This window comes from Stenella coeruleoalba (genome assembly GCF_951394435.1).
Source record: "Stenella coeruleoalba genome assembly, chromosome: 11".
Taxonomy (NCBI): Eukaryota; Metazoa; Chordata; class Mammalia; order Artiodactyla; family Delphinidae; genus Stenella; species Stenella coeruleoalba.
Genome location: NC_137157.1, coordinates 61,269,255 through 61,284,471, shown reverse-complemented (window position 1 = coordinate 61,284,471; position 15,217 = coordinate 61,269,255). Strand labels below are relative to the sequence as shown.

The following is a 15,217-nucleotide window of genomic DNA, read 5'->3' as shown; positions in this document are numbered from 1 at the left end:
TAGAAGGAGGAGCTGGAGTTTTGGGTGAGAAGACAGGTAATTTCTCTCCATTCTGCCCTCCCCGCATGTCGTTCCCTCGGTGCCCCCTACCCGTCCAGGATTCCAGGCCGCCCCTCAGCGGCTCTGAGCGGGGAGGGGCACCTCCACCTCCACCCCTCCCCCGGCCGGCCCTCGTACGGTGCCTAGCGTCCCAGCACTGGCTCCCACGGCTCTGGGCCTGAACCCCGCGAGACCCCCGCGGCCCAAAGCCAAGGCCCGCCCCCTCGGGGAGGCGGATGTGGGAGGCTGGGGGCGGGAGCGCGGCCTTGATCCCGGGCGGGGGCAGCCGAGGGGGATGCCGCCCTCGGGATCTGCAGCCGCGCAGGGGAGGGTCCGGCCCTGAGCCCTGGCGAGGGTCGAGCGGGCGGCCGTCGGCTAGCTGGGCAATAGGAAACGGTTTATTAGGAGGGAGTGGTGGAGCCGGGCCAGGCAGGAAGACGCTGGAATAAGAAACATTTTTGCTCCGGCCCCTTTCCCAGTCCCGGGAGGCCGCCGCGCCAGCCGCGCCGAGCCAGCCCCTCCCCGGCCCCAGCCCTGCCCGGGGCCGCGCCCGGACCCCAGACCCTGGCCCTCTGTCCAGCGCCCGTCGTGCGACCGCGGCCGCCGCCGGGGAGGGGAGGAGGCCGCCTGCTGCACGCTCGCGCCGCGCTGCCCGCAGGGCAGGCCCAGAGGTGAGTCGAGGTCCGCGGGCCGGGCCGTTGCGGGGGGGCGGCTGACCCCAACCCCAGTGGGCCCTCCCCATGGCATATCCCAGAGAGACCCTCAGAGAGGTCGCTGTAGGGTCAGTCCCAGTTCCTCGTAGTGCAAGCCGCCCCTCGCCCTCCACCAACATCTGCCCATCACCCCACCTAAGACTGGAGGGGGCTGGACCGAACCCGCACTGGGAATCAGAAAACTTTGCTCCTGGGGCCCGTCACTTAGCTTCTCTCATCCTCATCCATAAAATGGGCGGAAGGATCCCTGCCCTCCTTCATTTACAGAGAAGGGGGTCACATGTCCTTCCAGGAACCTGGATTGACCTGGGGGTGGGTGTCTACTCCCAGCACTGTTGAGCCCATCTTTCCCAGACCAGTCCTGGCCGCTCTTGCCAAAGGAATCTGACACTACAACTCCCTCCTCCAAACCTCAGTTCCAACCCTGTGTGGTCAGATAATCCCCAATGCACGGACTTCCTTCAGGATCCAGGTCAGAGGGGATCCCAGTCTCCCTCCAGCCTGGGACCCCAGGCTTTCAGTCTGCCCTGGAGGTCAGTCTGGAGACCAGTGCTGTTATGACCATCCCAAGGCTGGCCACCCACCCCCTCTTTTCTTCTCTAAGGACAGGGGCAGAGTGGACGGTAGCTCTCACCCTCTCTATATGGGCAGCTTCTGGCTGAGTCAGGGTCTGTCCGACATCTCTTACCCCTTACTGTTTGTTTGGCCTGGTACCTGTCCTCTCATCTGATCAGGTGGTTAAAAATAGCTACCATTTATTGAGTACTACTGTGTAGACACTTAGATGCATTTTTGTCATGTAATCCTGGCCACAACCTAGCAGAAGAGGTGTTATTATGTCCATCCTACAGAAGAGGAAAGAGATTCAGATTTGAATCACTTGTCCAAAGCTCCATGGATGGTTGGGTGTTTAGTAACATTTATTAAGTGCTTACTGTGTACCACTTAGTACTCTGCTAAATAATGTTACTACATTATACCTATGAAATGAGCACTATTATTATTCCCCATTTTTCATAGGGGAGCCGAAGCCTCAGAAAGTTCAAGTAACTTGCCCCAAATCTCATAGCCCTAAGTGGTAAAAGCAGGATTTGAATCCGGGTCTACATGATCCAGAGACCACAGCCTGGCCTCTGTGCTGTACTGTGCCGCGTTTGCATTCTGTCTGAGATCCTAAAATCCAGACTTGATGCTACAACCCAGCGCTGTGAAGTGATGCGGATGAAAGTGCTTTGTGGCAGTTGAGGGGCAACCCAGGATGAGCAGCTCAGCCTGGTCCTCTGCCGTATGGTCCTCTGCCGACGTGCAGAGCAAGGCGCTTCCAGCCCCATGACAGTCCCTGCTGTGCTGAGCCACTGCTGCTGCTGGGAGCCGGTTATATCAATCCTTCAGGTGTGCTGGGGAGAAAGGGATTGACATCCACCTTCTGAGCACACCTCTACTCTGCTTCTCCCCAACTAGGGCTAAGCCTACAGCAAACAGATGATTTCTAAACAAACCCGCATTTGGGCAGCAGGTGATGACAGTTGCAGTCTGTTCATGCAACCCCCGCTTGCTCTTTTTCCTCTTTTGAGGGACCTACCTAACACCAAACAACAGCAGAAATAAAATGACCAAGTGAGGATTTCTTACCAGCAATTTAAGCTGATCAAGACATACCTGGTGATTCTGGGCAAGAAACCTGACATCCCTGAGCTTCCGTTTCCCTATTGGATTGTCGTGAGGACTAAATGAGATCAGCCGTCAAAGTTCGGTACTTAGCACATAAGTATTACTCAGAGGAGGTTAACTCTTATTACTAAGAATTTCACAGTGGTGAGTTAATATTTGAAATTAGTTTAGCATTTGTGATTTCTGGCTTACAACTGTGTTGCTTCAGTCAGCAGGAGATCTTTCAAGAAGTTTTGTTAGACATGAAAGGAGTCCACCAGTCCCCAGGAGTCTGTCTGTGGTAGAGTCAGGTCTCAGGGCGAATCAGCCAGGGTCAGCTCGGAGTTGGGACTGGTCTGGACTCAGCACCCTCTTGTACCTAATCTCACGCCAGGCCCGGTTAGAAATTGGACAGTCGCAGTTTGCCTCCACTACATTCCCAGGATTAGACCAGAGGCGGATTCTGCAAATGCTACCAAGCCCTCCCTGCACTGTTCCTGGGCCCCAGAGGCTGGACATGTCCTGAACAAAGCCCGCGCCCTGCCCTCCCTCTGCCGTGTCTCTGAGTCCCTGGTTTCAGTGTTTAGCCTTGTCTGTCCCTTCTCCAGTAGAAGCGGGGAGAGGTCCCTGGGTAGGAATTAGAGTCCCTGCCCCCTGTGCTCCACTCCCACTCACCCAGCGGGGTCCTGCCCAGTGAAATGAAAGCACGGGGACCAGTCAGCATTGTGTAGGACCCACTTCTCAAAGTGTGGTACCCACACAAACTGATCAGAATTACCTGGGGACGTTTTCTAAAATGCGTGTTTCTTACTGGTCCCAATGGACTAAATCAGAATCTGGAGTGGGGGTGAGACCAAAGAACGTGCATTTCTAATGAAGCACTTCAGGTGCTTCTGCTGAGGAATTGTGTAGGTGAGAGGGTGCGCTGGAGCACAGAGAGGTGACAGCATGGGTAGAGGGTTCTAGAAGGCTGCCGGCTGTCATCCTATTGTTACCCCCTTTTGCTTCTTGCTGCATACGCTCTCCCTAGCTGCTCTCTGGGCAAAGACTGCCAAGGATGGATTCTCGCCCTTACCCCAGTGGGCAAATTCAGCTTGTCTGGGGCTCCCTCTCCAGCCACCAGTCCCACTGTAGAGGGCTTGCCAGGCTCCCCACTGCCTTCTGGGAGGGGCAAGAGGCAGGAGGTCAGGCAGAGGCTGGGGACACAGCTGCAGCAGCCCAGGGCTCCGTTTCCTCCCCCAGCCCTGGGCCTCTGGGGCAGAGGAAGCCCAGGCAGGAAGGCCAGAGCTGCCACCAGCCAGAGAGGCCCACGAAGCGCCCCCCTCATCCCCCCACGAGTCATCCTGCCCTCAGAACCTCAGCATCATGGATCTTCATCTGGCATCGTTCTTAGACTAGGGGCCTTCTGCAGCCTATGTGGCCATATGCCCAGCCCTACCAGCCTTACCATGTTATGCCAGAAGACACTCCCCCTCCCTCGTGGCAGCTGCCCCTACCTGGGGATCCAGTCCCCAGGCACACACCTGCATACTCTCCACCATTCAGAAAGTCCTTCTTGCTGTCTGACCTCAGTCCTTCTTGCTGCAGCCTCAGCCCTAATCTTCTCATTCTAAACCTCGGAGAAATGAAGAAGGGCGTGGCTTCTGAAGCACTGGATAGTTTGGGAGCTGAGATGGGGACTGTTATAGGTCAGAATTACTCCCCTAGTGCTCTCCACCAAACTTCTGGAAGAGTTCAACCAGCCACAGAAGGTCAAACATTCAACATCTAAGTATGTTTCACTTCCCTTCGACATCACTGGCCCTACCCCCACTCTTTCCCAGGACGGCAAGGAGAGAGAAGGGGGCCGGGGAGTGGCTCAGAGAGGGCGTCTTATACTCTGATGAGGGTGCAGAGAGGTTCCTTCACACCTGGCACAGCCCAGCACTGTCCAAGCTTTGTATGGTTGTTACAACCCTGAGGGCTCAGACGTGGGCTGCCACCCTGGATTGCGATATGGAGTAGAAAGACACTGGACTGGGGGTCTGGACACCTGGGTGGTACTCCCGGTATTGCCACTGAATCCTGCCTGACCTTGCACAAGCCTCCTCTCCTGACTGAGCCTTAATCCCCATCTTCTCTAAAATAGGAGCTGGGCTTCGTGATTCACAAGGTTTGCTCCTAGGACTCCATCGTGGGGGTGCCCCAGCCCCGGGCGGCCCCTGCAGACCCTGTGGCCACTCCAGCCTGCCCTGAGAATATGTCCTGCTCCCTGCTCGTGCGTGACTCCTGCCTGTTCTATCCAGACCCCAATCTAAACAATCTTGATTCCTGTTCCCAGCTTGGCGGGACCCTGAATGGCAGGAAGTGAAGACAGGAGACTGTTTATGTTTGAGGCAGCCAGGCCGGGGGGGCGGGGGCACTGGGAAAGGGGTGGGCAGGGGTGGAGGCTGGGAAGGGGTGGGCAAGGGGGCAGGGGACAGAGGGTGGTGGTACCGCTGAAGAGATGCCCCTTCTACCCTAGTCCCGTAGTCTCCTTCCGCCCTCTGCACCCTCCAGTCTGCACTCAGCAGCAGGAGAGCTGGGAGTCCCCCGGGCTCTCAGTCACTTAAACATGGCTCCCCACCCTTTACCCCTAACAGGATGGTTTCCATGGGGAAGTGAACCAGGACTTCCCCTGCAGGCCCCTCCCCAAAGCCAGACACAGGGAGGAGGGAGGAGGCCTCCCTGCCCCCCCCACAAAAAAACTCCCAGTGATTTCCTCTGGGTGGGAGGGACCCACGGTCAGTGGCTAAAAACACTGAAGGGATCACATTTCATAGATGTTATTGCACCCCTTCTCCTCTCCAGGGACCATGACCTTGGACCCTCCCAGGAGAACCCTTCTGATGCTACTGACGGCCTTGGGCCTGACCCAGGGTGAGTACTGGGGAGCGAGTATGGAACAGGGGCCTGGGTGGAGAAAGGGCTACCTGGGCTCAGCTCTTGTCGGGCTGAACTTGAGGAGCTGGGGAGGAGGGGGACTTAGGATCTTGGCTGGAGGGTGGGAGACGGGCTCAGTGAGCCTAAGCTCCCGGCTACCCCAACCCTCCCGTGCTGTCCTCCTGACCCAAACCCGCAGACTGCTGCTCTGTCAGACTCCAGGGCGGGACCTCTATCTGGGGGTGCGGGCCTGGGAGAGCCCTCAGAGTTGGGGCTGGGGGCTGGGCTGGGCCTGGAACTGGGAGGGGAGGTCCTAGGATCAGGGAAGGGACAGAAGCCTGGTTCTCCTGGTGGCAGCTGCCCCTGGCAGGGATAAGTCACTGGAGGGAAGGATAATCTGAGGATGGAACTGAAGGACCAGGTCTCAAAGATTTGAGAGCTCAGAAGCCGGGGTGGGGGGGGTGCAGGGGGCAGACCTGGGTATTAGGCTCATTCTGGGGAGTTGGGCCCAGAGCAGCTGAGCTTCCAGTGTGTCTCCCAGGCGACCCCGTGAAGCCCTCTCGGGGCCCGCTGGTGACCTGCACGTGTGAGAACCCACACTGCAAAGGGCCTACCTGCCAGGGGGCCTGGTGCACAGTAGTGCTGGTGCGGGAGGAGGGCACACACCTCCAGGAACATCGGGGCTGCGGGAACCTGAACCAGGAGCTCTGCAAGGGGCGGCCCACCGAGTTCTTCAACCACTACTGCTGCTACAGCCCCTTCTGCAACCACAACGTGTCCCTGGTGCTGGAGGGTACGTCCAGCTGCTCCAGCAACCCCTCCCTGTCTTCTCAGACTCTGCCCTCCCCGCCCTGCTTGCCTCTCCTGCTCTGGCCTGGAGGGCGGGGGAGGCAGGACCCTGGGATCTGACTGGCAGAGTGGCAAGGTGGGGGGCGTCTGGCCTGGTGGAAGCTGGGTCTCAGTGTCCCTCCTGTGCCAGCCACCCAGACTCCGCCAGAGCCGCCGCAAGAAGATGGCCAGCTGCCTCTCATCCTGGGCCCTGTGCTGGCCTTGCTGGTCCTAGTGGCTCTGGGTGCCCTGGGCCTGTGGCATGTCCGGCGGAGGCAGGAGAAGCAGCGGAGCCTGAACAGCGAGCTGGGCGAGTCCAGCCTCATCCTGAAGGCATCCGAGCAGGGGGACAGCATGCTGGGGGTATGGGACTGGGAGAACCGGGGACACAGGGTGGTGAGAGTAGACAGGAGGCACAGAGCCAGAGGGGACCCAGAGTGGCAGGTAGCCGAGAAGAGCACAAGGGCGGGCACTCAGAGATTTGACTGGGTGCTGGACGGGAGGGGTTGGTGAGTGAGAAGCCTGGAGAGACACAGCAGTGGGGCCGGGGTCGAGGAGGGAGAAACGGGTTGGGCGGGTCGTGGCTGCCCCTCAGTGGCCTCTCGGTACTCCCAGGACCTCCTGGACAGTGACTGCACCACCGGCAGCGGCTCAGGGCTCCCCTTCCTGGTGCAGAGGACAGTGGCGCGGCAGGTGGCTCTGGTGGAGTGTGTGGGTGAGCAGTGGGTGAGCCGGGGGGATGGGGACCAAGAGCTCCCATGAGCTTGGAGGGGTGAGGGAGCTCTTGGCCTCCGGCGTCACAGGTGGGGCCAGGCCTGGCTCCGAATGGGAATGCTGCTGGCCAGGGAGGGCGTTGGAGATGGGTCAGTGCCAGACCCTTCTGCAGGAGCTGGGCTGGAGCAAGAGGCAATGGGGTTGGCCTGCCGGCTGCCTTTGGGTCTGGATTAAGTTAAAACATAATCATCAGAGGTTCTGCAGATGAAGTCGGTGCAGCATAACGATGGGGACTCTTCTGGGGATTACTGTGCCCACGGGCTCTGTGTGTCCAGTATGTGACCCCCTCCTTCCTCTCTGGCCGTCGGATCAGGAAAGGGCCGCTATGGCGAGGTATGGCGGGGCCTGTGGCACGGTGAGAGTGTGGCCGTCAAGATCTTCTCCTCGAGGGATGAACAGTCCTGGTTCCGGGAGACTGAGATCTACAACACGGTGCTGCTCAGACACGACAACATCCTAGGCAAGCGGGAGGGTGCGGTGCCAGGCCCCCGGCTCTCATCCCCCCGCACTCAGGGCTGGACCGCCACCTCGCCTCTGGACACTGACCTAACCCTGAAGGACTCCCAGCCGGCCCTCAGCTTCCTCAGCCCTCTGATTCCAGCTTCCTCTCTGACCTAAGCCAGACGAGCCTCCACCCCAGCCCCAGCTTTGCCCTGACCTAGTGCATCCTCTGTCCCCAGCCCTGACCCTGACCCGTCGAGCCTCCTTCATCCCTAGACCCTTGGTGAGCCACCTGACCCTCCGCCCACAGGCTTTATCGCCTCGGACATGACTTCCCGCAACTCAAGCACGCAGCTGTGGCTTATCACGCACTACCACGAGCATGGCTCGCTCTACGACTTTCTGCAGAGGCAGACGCTGGAGCCCCAGCTGGCCCTGAGGCTAGCCGTGTCCGCGGCCTGCGGCCTGGCGCACCTGCACGTGGAGATCTTCGGCACGCAGGGCAAGCCGGCCATCGCCCACCGCGACCTCAAGAGCCGCAACGTGCTGGTCAAGAGCAACCTGCAGTGCTGCATCGCGGACCTGGGTGAGCGGGGAGGGGCGGGCCCTTCACGGGGGGCGGGGTCCGTGAGCTCCTCCCCTTCCACGCGGTACTGCCTTTGCTGGTTTGGATGCCTTGCGTCGGTGAGGACACTGATTGGCGCTTTAAAACTTACAGACGCGTGTTTGGTCTCATCTCACCTCTCCAAGAGCCTCACAGGTTGCCTTAACGTTCTTTTCAAGCCCACACCAGCCGAGCTCCAGGAGTTAGGAGAAAGGGGCAGGGAGCCAGCAACCTGGGTTCTCGTCCTGGCTTCGCTGACTACATCGCTCCCCGTCACCAGGCCTTGGGGTTCAGCTCCGTGCAGTGGGCATCATAATGCCTGCCTCCCCTACTCACACCTCGCTGGGTTCTTGCACCTAGAGGGCACCACACAAGCACAGTGTAACTGGGACAGTTATTCTCCCCGTGGCTGCTGTCTGCCAGCCCACCTCAGGGCGGGTCTCCATGTGCCGGCCCCTCTTACGTCCTACCATCTCTCTCCATCCCACCTCACCCCCGGACCCCAGCCTCCCAGGGGCCACCCTGTCTGTGGGCTGGGATGAGTGGCAGGAGTGACAGGCCCGGTACCCACAGGCCTGGCTGTAATGCACTCCCAGGGTAGCGACTACCTGGACATCGGCAACAACCCGCGCGTGGGCACCAAGAGGTACATGGCCCCCGAGGTGCTGGAAGAGCAGATCCGAACCGACTGCTTCGAGTCCTACAAGTGGACGGACATCTGGGCCTTTGGCCTGGTGCTGTGGGAAATCGCCCGCCGGACCATTGTCAATGGTGAGGCTCCCCCCTGCACAGGATAGGGAAAGGGGAATAGGGTGGGTGGATAGACAGGCAGGAGATGGGACTTCCTGCCGCGGCTGGTGCCCATGGCCTGAGAGGCTGTGGTCAGACCTCCCATATTCCCTTTACTGCCACTCACCAGCTGGTCCAGCTGAGTGACCTTTTAAGGTTCATCTGAGTCCGATTCTGGCTGTGAAATCTTGGGTAAGTGACAATAACAAAAGTATTAAGAGCAGCTAACATTTATTGAGTTTCAATCTGTGCCAGATGCCACGCTGTATACACGTATTATCTTATTGAATCGTTCTTTGTTGGCAGGGAGGTGGTATTGCTTAGTGGTTAAGAGCGTGGGCTGGGAATCAGACTGCCTGAGTTCAGTTCCCGATTTTGCCGTGTGCAAGGTACTTAACCTTCCTGTGCCTCAGTTTCCTCATTTGTAAGATGAGAATAACGTAACTTCTAGTTGTTGAGATAATCCGAATAGGGTATTCAGGGCAGCATCTGGAGCTGTTCTGTAGCTCAGTAAATATTAGTGGCAATTACTGTTGTAATGACGCATGCGTGACACAGTATCATCCCCATTTTACAGATGAGGGGATTGAGGCACAGAATCACAGCTGTCTAGAGGCAGCACTGGGGTCTGAAACCAGGCAATCTGACTCTGGGGGCTCAGTGCTCTTTATTACCGTGCTTTTTCTACCTCTCCGGTCCTTGGTTTCTTTGACCGCAAAAACGCGGGATATAGTAGCGCTTGCAGTGCCTGCTTATTACTGCCTTATTATTATTATTAGCCAAGCCGTGCAGCATGCGGGATCTTAGTTCCCCGACCAGGGATCGAACCCGTGTCCCCTGCATTGGGAGTGTAGAGTCTTAATCACTGGACTGCCAGGGAATTCCCTGCTGCCTCTTTATTACCATGGGTGCCACAGGGGACTCAGATTTGGAGGGGCTGAGAGCAGGCGGGGGACCTCGTTCCTGATGGCCCCATAGAGGGGGCCGCCCTGTGGCTGGTGCCCTCCCAGCCCTGGGGTGGATGGGTGTTGGGTGATAGTCTGGACCAGGTGGGGAGGTGATCAGTCTTTGTGGAGGCTGTCCATGGGGAGAGGCTGCTGGGAATCCTGACAGGTTGGGGACCACCCTCTGGATGGGCTCAGGTCCCTGCCCCTTCAGACATGAGCTCTAGAGGCTGGGGCTGGGGAAGGGGGCACCTGGAAGGAGCCGAAGCCCCTTGGACCAGGCTTCAGGCAGGAAAGGGAGGCTGGACCAGCCTGAGCTGAGGGGGAGGACGATGGCCGACTCCTGGAGCGGAGGGAAGCTCTGTCAGCCCCACACAGATTCGTGGCGCATTATAAACACTGTAATCTGGTGTCAGCCCCGGCGCTGATTAAAGGCCCATTAGACACGCTCAGGCCTCTGTGCAGCACTGATTAGGGCTCGAGCAGCACAGGGGCTGGCCTGGAAGCCCGCCACGGGGAGCACAGCTGGCGTGGGCCCTACCGAGGTTGCGGCTGTGCTGTGTGGCCGCGGCTCCCAGCGGGGGGGCTGGAAGCAGGGTGTGGCCTGGGGCGCTCTTCTGGGGTCTGGCCTCTTCTGCCCCAGCGCCTGCAGCTCCACAGGCATCATCTTCTGAAAACTGCTAAGGACCACGTACTTCAGATGACGAGGGGAGGGGGCGCTGCTGGCTGAAGGGGTCAGCAGAGGCCTGTGCCACCCCTGGGAGTGGATGGATGTGATCTGGACCTGGGTGAAAATCTCTTTCTCTTAGGAGATGTGTTTTCTCCCCCTTTCCCTCATTCCACATCCTCATCCAGCAGTCAGCCAGCCTCCCTTCCTTAAGTGTAGCTTGGAGGTCAAGAGCATTGCCTTTGGTTAGACTTTCTGGGCTTAAATCCTAACTCTGTCACTTACTACCTGTGTGATTTTAGACAAGTTTCTTAACTCCTCTGGCCTGAATTTCATTGCTTTTATAAAGTGGAGCTAATAGTATTGCTTACCTCATAGAGTTGTTGTGAGGATTTAATGCCATGCAGTTAGGACAGTGCCTGGCACATAGTAAGTGCTCAGTGAACATTAGGTATTTGGGGGCATCTGTGATAGTTGGGGCCTGGGAGCAGTACCCAGGCCCTGGGTGGGAGGCAGCTGTGGAAAGACTGGAACAAGATCTGGCCTAGGAATACAATGAGTTTAAGTCTTGGCTCTGCCATTACTAGCTGTGTAACCGTGGGCTCAACTTCTCTGAGCATCAGTTTCTTCATCTGTAAAATGGGTCTTTGGGTTGCTGTGAAGACCAACAAGATAATACATGTAAAGTGTTTATGGCACGATGCCTGGCATATATGGTAGATGTAAAATAAATGGCAGTAATTATTATTATTTATAAATATATTTATTATATTCTGGTGTCTCTCTCAGGGGTAGCAAGGCCAGGCAACTGGTTTCCTGGACCCTGGGACAGAGGGTGGGCAAGGCTGTCCTCTGGGTGGTATTGGGCCTCCTTGAGGTCCCAAGTGACCGTCCCATTGCCCTCCATCCCTAGGCATCGTGGAGGACTACAGGCCCCCCTTCTATGATGTGGTGCCCAATGACCCCAGCTTTGAGGACATGAAGAAGGTGGTGTGTGTTGACCAGCAGACCCCCACTATCCCCAACCGGCTGGCTGCAGACCCGGTAAGGCCCCTCTGGTGGGGCTGGGATGGCGTGGGGTGGTGGCTCACAGCTGGGGTTTCTGAGCCCAGGAACTTGTGTCTGGCCTCTGCTTCACCTGGATAGATTCTGGGGGACAGATTCCAGGGCGCTTCTCTGGGTACTCCCTCCCACGTCCCTGCCTGTGGACCTCCGGGACCCTGTGGTTATTCTGGTAACCAGAACCCTTCACCTCGCCTTAAAAGTCAGAGGCTCTCTGCTGCATTTCCTGCCACGAAGTTTTTGTTGTTGTTACTCATTTTTGTTCTTTCTCAGAACACTCCATATACTTACACAGGACACATGCATACGTGTATATAGACACACAGGGGCATGCACGCGCTGCTACACAAACACACGCTCACAGGTACACACACATGCACGTATATGCCAGACTGTTGACCCCATGAAGAGGAAAAGCATGTCTCCTTTGCTGACCCTTATCTCCCTGTTAACCTGTCACAGTGCCTGGCACACAGTAGGTACTCAGTAAATGTTTATGGAAAGAATTAATCCACGTACACATGTGTATACATGTATGTATACACAGACATGTGTATATTTCTGCACAACATACAGAGCCACGAAAAGCCGCTCATATGCACTCCTGTGCGCACACACATACGCTCTGGCTCGGGAACCGGCTCGAGCTCTGAGGTGGAGTGAGGCTGGCTCACTCTGGGACCGCTGAGACTCCTGGGATAGGTTCCTCCCTAGACACATGCATTTTGAGGACGCAGCCAGGGCTGGTGGAGGTGCTGGGAGCCACTGCCCTCTACACTGGGGTTCCGCTGCAGATAGGCACGTGGGAGCCCCGAGGCCTGCAGATCTCCCCTTTCCTGGATCTTGGTGGAGGTGAGGGTGGGGTGTACTCACCGAAGGGTGTCCCTGAAGATCTGAGTTACATCTCTCTTTCCGTCCTGCCTGCCTCTCTCCATCCCCTACTCACTCCACTCCCTTCGTCTTCCATGTTTATCTTTCTTCCTCATCCTTGCCTGGTTCCCGCCACGCTCCCTCTTCCCACCACTTCTGTCCCTTCTCTCCCCCTCCTTTTCGACACTCTGGTTTCCGTCTTCTCATCCTTTCTGTTCTGCTCGTGTCTCCCCACCACTGGGCATCCTCCTCGCCTCTTCCTTTCCACCTTCCCTGACCCGTGTCTCTGCTTTCTCTCCTCTGCTTCGCTCTCCCTCCCCCCAGGTCCTCTCAGGCCTGGCTCAGATGATGCGGGAGTGCTGGTACCCAAACCCCTCTGCCCGCCTCACCGCGCTGCGGATCAAGAAGACACTGCAGAAGCTCAGCAACGGTCTCCAGAGGCCCAAGGGGATTCCCTAGCCACAGGCCTGAAGCCTGACTCCCCTCTGCCTGCAGTGTGTGTGGTGGCAGTGGATGGTGGCCTGTCTGGGTAGAGGTTCTGTGAGTGTGTGTGCTGGGGAGGGGAGTGCCCCTCTGTGGGCAGCTGTGCCTGCCCAACTCGGCCCCCAGCCCATCCAGCCAAAAATACAGCTGGGCTGAAACCCGATCCCCGCACCCGCCGCGCGCCGTCTGGCCTGCTCAAAGCAGCAGGCTCCCTGACGCCGGGTTACCCCCCACCCCCCCGCCTCCCACACCCTGGGTGCACCCCCCTACCACCCCCAGGACCTGATGCAAAAGAGGCCTCAGAGCCAGGGTGGCCTGCACTTTACCCCCTGCTGTCAGTCAACCCCACTGCCCCACCGGAGCTGCCAGGGTGGCACAGGGCGCCGTCCAGCCTTCAGTAGACACCCTGCCCTGCCAGGCTTTAGCCTCTGTCCCAAGCCCCAGACACCCAGGCCCATGGGTTTTTCTCCGTGGGTTTGTATCTCAGCTCCAGGCCGCCTTGGGCCTCTATCTCCTAGACAAGACCCCTGCTAGCTGAATGCTAGCTGCCCGAGAGAGCGGGGGACCCGATCCTGGGTCCTAGCTGACTTACTGTGGCGTTAAACCCAAGGAGTCTTGCTGCGGGCGTGGCAGAGTCATAGGCCAGTGGAGAGGTGGCAGGTCAGATGGGCAAGGCCCAGGACTTTCAGAATAAACTGGCTGCCGGGGAAGGGCTCAGCTGGGAGTCAGGAGACCCAGGGTCTGGTCCGGGTGCTTGCTCTACAGGACAAGAAGGAGGGCTTCGCTGTTTGTTTCTTTATCTACATATTGAAAGATTTGTAGATGAAGATTTGGTCCTGATGTCTTTTGAGGTGTTTTTCAGCTCTAAAGTTCTTTGAAATGTTTAGCCTGTGTCAGAACTCAGTTCATCAGTCCCTTGTACTCATTGTGCCCCAGCCCCTGGCAATTTGCCTCAAGATGGAGATTTGAAAATAACTTTAGCTGAGGCCAAGGGTGTCTGAAATGCCTCCTAGTTTAATTCCACGAGCTCCAGTTCCGGCCGTAACCCATGCCTGTGGCCATCCTTGGGCTCACACAGCCCTGGGCCTTCTGGCAGGCAAGCCAGCCCCTCGCCTGCTCTATAGCTTCGCCTTCTCTGCCCAGGGCTGAGAGGGGCCAGGGGCCAGCTTCCTGCAGGGCCTCAAGGCTCAGAAGAAATCTGGCTCCAGCCAGCAAGCCTGCAGCACCCAGGTTCCTGCTCCCCACTGGCCCCTGGCCCAGGCCCACACCCTTGGCTGGGCCCCAGAGAGTGTGTGTCTAGGAAGAACCTGGTGGCTGGAGAGAAACACATGGAAAGTTCAGCGTTTGGAAGTATCGAGGGTGTATGTCCATGCGCTGAGGAGGTTACCCTGAATCCTAGGCGGGTAGATGGGCTGGAGGGTGATGGGGCTGGAGGTGGGGCCTGAGTGTTGGTGGGGAACAGAGCTCAGGCTAGGGACATGACAGCCCCAAGCTTGGGAAGACCTGGCCTCACAGCCCTCAGCCTGGGACAGGGTGGAGAAGGACCCTCAGTTGTCCACAGGAGATTAAGGAAACACAGCCTCCTTCCCCTCCTGCTGGAAACGCCCCAGCACAGCCTCCCTGGCCGGCTTCTCGGCTTCTCGAGTGTTTCTTCCTTCCACCGTCAGAGAGGCACCTTCCCAGGCTGCCTCCCAGCATTGTGCAAGGCCCGGAGGAGAACCAGGAAGTGAAACTGGGTGAAACAGAAAGCTACATGGACCTGCCACGTTCCCACGTCGTCGTGGGTCACTCTGCTTCCCGATAGTGTCACGTCTTCTGGTCACTGGAACCCACCTAGCCCAGGAATCAGGACACTCCTCAAGGGTTTTATCTCCACTGGATTTGGGGGTTAAAAGTCTCCTGAGACTCCACAGCCAGAAACTGAAGGCAGCAGCTCACCAAAGGCTGGAAAATCCCTAAGAGGAGAAGGTCTGAGGCAAGAGGTGGAGTGATGGGGGAGGGTTGAGGGAAGCGGCCGGGGTTGGGAGTACAGCTGTGGCCAGGGAGAGGAGGAGGCATTGGTGAGAGCGGTCTGCATAATGCTTCTGAGTTCAGGACGGTGTTCCAAGGCCGAAATTACAGTCTCTTAACCTGGAGATACTCTTCGTGGGAGCATTTAGCTCGTGCTTAGCACACAGTAGGTCCTCAATAAAGCATGGTTGAAGGTCCGGAGCTCCTGCTGAGTCTTCGCAGGCCGGTGCCTCTGCAGTGGCCCATCGCAGAGGGAACCAGAGGGGACGGGGAAGCAGAGGGTCCCAGGGTATCCTGCCCGGGCTTTGCCCGTGAGAGACAAGTCACAGCTGGCGCAAGCCCCCGCTTGGAGCCAAATCTCAGTTCCCACCGCCGGCTGGGAGTAGCCTGCTCGCGGCGCCTCCGCATCGCCCTCTGCTGGCCGAAGGGCTACCCAGCGGCC

General features: G+C 58.0%; 1 protein-coding gene across 1 annotated transcript; it reads left to right on the top strand.

Moving 5' to 3' along the window:
- On the top strand, positions 1 to 14,890 carry ACVRL1 (activin A receptor like type 1). The gene is made up of 11 exons (XM_079938235.1): positions 1 to 36; positions 519 to 710; positions 5,232 to 5,300; positions 5,845 to 6,096; positions 6,283 to 6,494; positions 6,747 to 6,846; positions 7,219 to 7,365; positions 7,657 to 7,932; positions 8,524 to 8,721; positions 11,264 to 11,394; positions 12,607 to 14,890. Exons 3-11 carry the CDS (start codon positions 5,237 to 5,239, stop codon positions 12,739 to 12,741), a joined length of 1,515 nt encoding a protein of 504 aa, XP_079794361.1. The 5' UTR covers positions 1 to 36; positions 519 to 710; positions 5,232 to 5,236; the 3' UTR covers positions 12,742 to 14,890.
- Positions 14,891 to 15,217: the final 327 nt, after the last annotated feature.